This window comes from Penaeus vannamei, chromosome 25, assembly GCF_042767895.1.
Source record: "Penaeus vannamei isolate JL-2024 chromosome 25, ASM4276789v1, whole genome shotgun sequence".
Lineage (NCBI taxonomy): Eukaryota > Metazoa > Arthropoda > Malacostraca > Decapoda > Penaeidae > Penaeus > Penaeus vannamei.
The window spans coordinates 1964376-1966875 of NC_091573.1; the positions used below are offsets into that span (position 1 = coordinate 1964376).

At 39.2% G+C, this 2500-nt stretch overlaps 1 protein-coding gene across 1 annotated transcript in view; it reads right to left on the reverse strand.

The window, feature by feature from the left end:
- Positions 1 to 2113: 2113 nt before the first annotated feature.
- LOC138866316 (uncharacterized) overlaps positions 2114 to 2500 on the reverse strand; it is a 1745-nt gene continuing 1358 nt past the window's right edge. The window contains exon 2 of the mRNA XM_070138794.1: positions 2114 to 2131. Coding sequence (XP_069994895.1) covers positions 2114 to 2131 — 18 coding nt within the window. The remainder of the gene's footprint in view (positions 2132 to 2500) is intronic.

Consider the following 2500-nt stretch of genomic DNA (forward strand, 5'->3'; position numbering starts at 1 on the left):
TATATATATATATATATATATATATATATATATATATTATAGATAGATAGATAGATACATAAATAGATATATAATATATATATATTTATATATAAAATCTCTCTCTCTCTCTCTCTTTCTCTCTCTTTCTCTGTCTCTCTCTCTCTCCCCCTCTCCCCCCCCTCTCTCTCTCTCTCTCTCTCTCCCTCTATCCCCCCCCCCCCCCCCTCTCTCTCTCTCTCTCTTTCTATCCACCTTCACATACTGACTGTGGCTCTGCCTCATCCGGCCACGAGTTATTCCTGTATTACCTGCCTACGCCGATTATACGTGTTAATCTGAGCCCATGGGTAACGCCCGTCTGCAGGGCACCACTCCCATGCTTTTAGTAAAGGGTAAACAAACACCTGGCGACAGTCCTGCGTAGTAAATTCATGTTCAGGACGTGTCTGTTTCGTCTCTGATTTCAGTGTGGTGTGTAACTTTCAAGTAAAATTTCGTCCAGATTTTGGATTTTTATTATTTACTTTTTCTTTCATTTCATAATTACTGGGGCTTTAAGTAAATTGTATTCTGATCCTGTTTTCACACTCGTATACAGATATTACTTACTTCTCTAAATATTTGCAGGGAATATTTGTCATAAGCTTTTTTTCTCTAATACGAACGAAAAGCCTCTTCATAGTTCCGTATTCAATGATAAGTTAGTGAATTCGTAGTTTTCCGTAACTGCAAAGAGAACAAGTTATTCCATATTTATGAATTAATTACTGCTACTACCAGATTAAGTTAGCAGAGATGATTTACTAGTCTTTGTTGTTGTGGTGAGTTAGCTTCTTCCTTTCTTTAGAATTAACACCTAGTGTTGCAAAAAATAAAAAATAAAAAATAAAATAATAAGAAGAATAAGAAAAAAGTGCAACGTAAGCAACCACTTAAATGACTGTTATTTGGAATGTGAACACGTGTGCATTTACATTCCATTTACATGTATGTGCACAGGACCCTAACACTAGAGTACCATTAGTTTTCAAGGTAGGTAGCTATAACCAACACAAATGTATTTTTTTCTTTTCTTGTCTCTGTCTCTCTCGTCATTTTTCTCATATTAAGTGTTTTAATAATCTTGCTATTTGCCAGTTCAGTCTTTTTTTTTTGTTCAAATTCAGTATGTACAAATTGCATAATTATATGAGCCTAAAGACGAATTTAAAAAGGTCAAAAGCCTCTACGCTTCGCAACACATAATCCCAGCCCTGATATTTCTGTGCGCGCGCGCGTGTGTGTGTATGTGTGTGTGAGTGCGTGTGTGTGTGTGTGTGTGTGTGTGTGTGTGTGTGTGTGTGTGTATGTGCTGTGTGTGTGCGTGTCCTTATACACACACATGTATATATCTGTTAATATATCAATCTACTTGTCAGAATCATGTTACTCAGGCAGCAATAATGTGCCCCAAGTAGACAGAGTACACTCCTCCCACACACAACGTTCCCATTCTCTACACCTACTGCAGCGCCTACAGTGGGAATAAACATACGAACGACCCAATTACCCAAACGAACATACGCACCCTACATAAACACATACCTACTATTTGCCTGTCTACATTTGCCTTTTAGAAATGGGTGAGAGAGAGAGAGAGAGAGAGAGAGAGAGAGAGAGAGAGAGAGAGAGAGAGAGAGAGAGAGAGAGAGAGAGAGAGAGAGAGAGAGAGAGAGAGGGAAGGAGTGGGAGAGGGAGGGAGAGAGAGGGAGAGGGAGAGAGGGCGAGGGAGAGAGAGAGGGAGAGAGGGCGAGGGAGAGAGAGGGGGAGAGAGGGAGGGAGAGAGAGAGAGAAAGAGAGAAAGAAAGAAAGAAAGAAAGAAAGAAAGAAAGAGAGAGAGAGAGAGAGAGAGAGAGAGAGAGAGAGAGAGAGAGAGAGACAGAGAGAGAGAGAGAGAGAGATTCAGAGACAGAGACAGAAACAGAGACAGAGACAGACAGACAGACAGAGAGAGAAGAGCGAGAGAGAACGTAGACTCAGTAGTTGTATTAGAGGATGCGAGTTTATAGCCTCGACCTCTGCACCAAAGGGAAGCACAAGGTCCGGCGAAGAGAGAAAGTTATTGAGGTGGAAACGCGCTGGCGTCCATTGCTTATGCTAATTCAAGTAACTGGAAAAAAAAGCTCAATAGACTTATTTAATATGAAGCAGATGATTTTGATAAAACTGGAAGAAATTGGGAGAAACGGATTCGTTGAACTAAAGATGGACGAAATGCTAGATCTTAGGAGAAAAATGTTTTGATTATAGTATTAATTATGAGTATTCTCTTAAGTAGATAATAGAAAGATACTATTGATGGAAATACCAAATTGGCAACATTAAAATCATCAATAAAGGTATATATATATATATATATATATATATATATATATATATATATATAGAGAGAGAGAGAGAGAGAGAGAGAGAGAGAGAGAGAGAGAGAGAGAGAGAGAGAGAGAGACCGAAAATTACAAGCGAACGTCCTTAGTCTGCG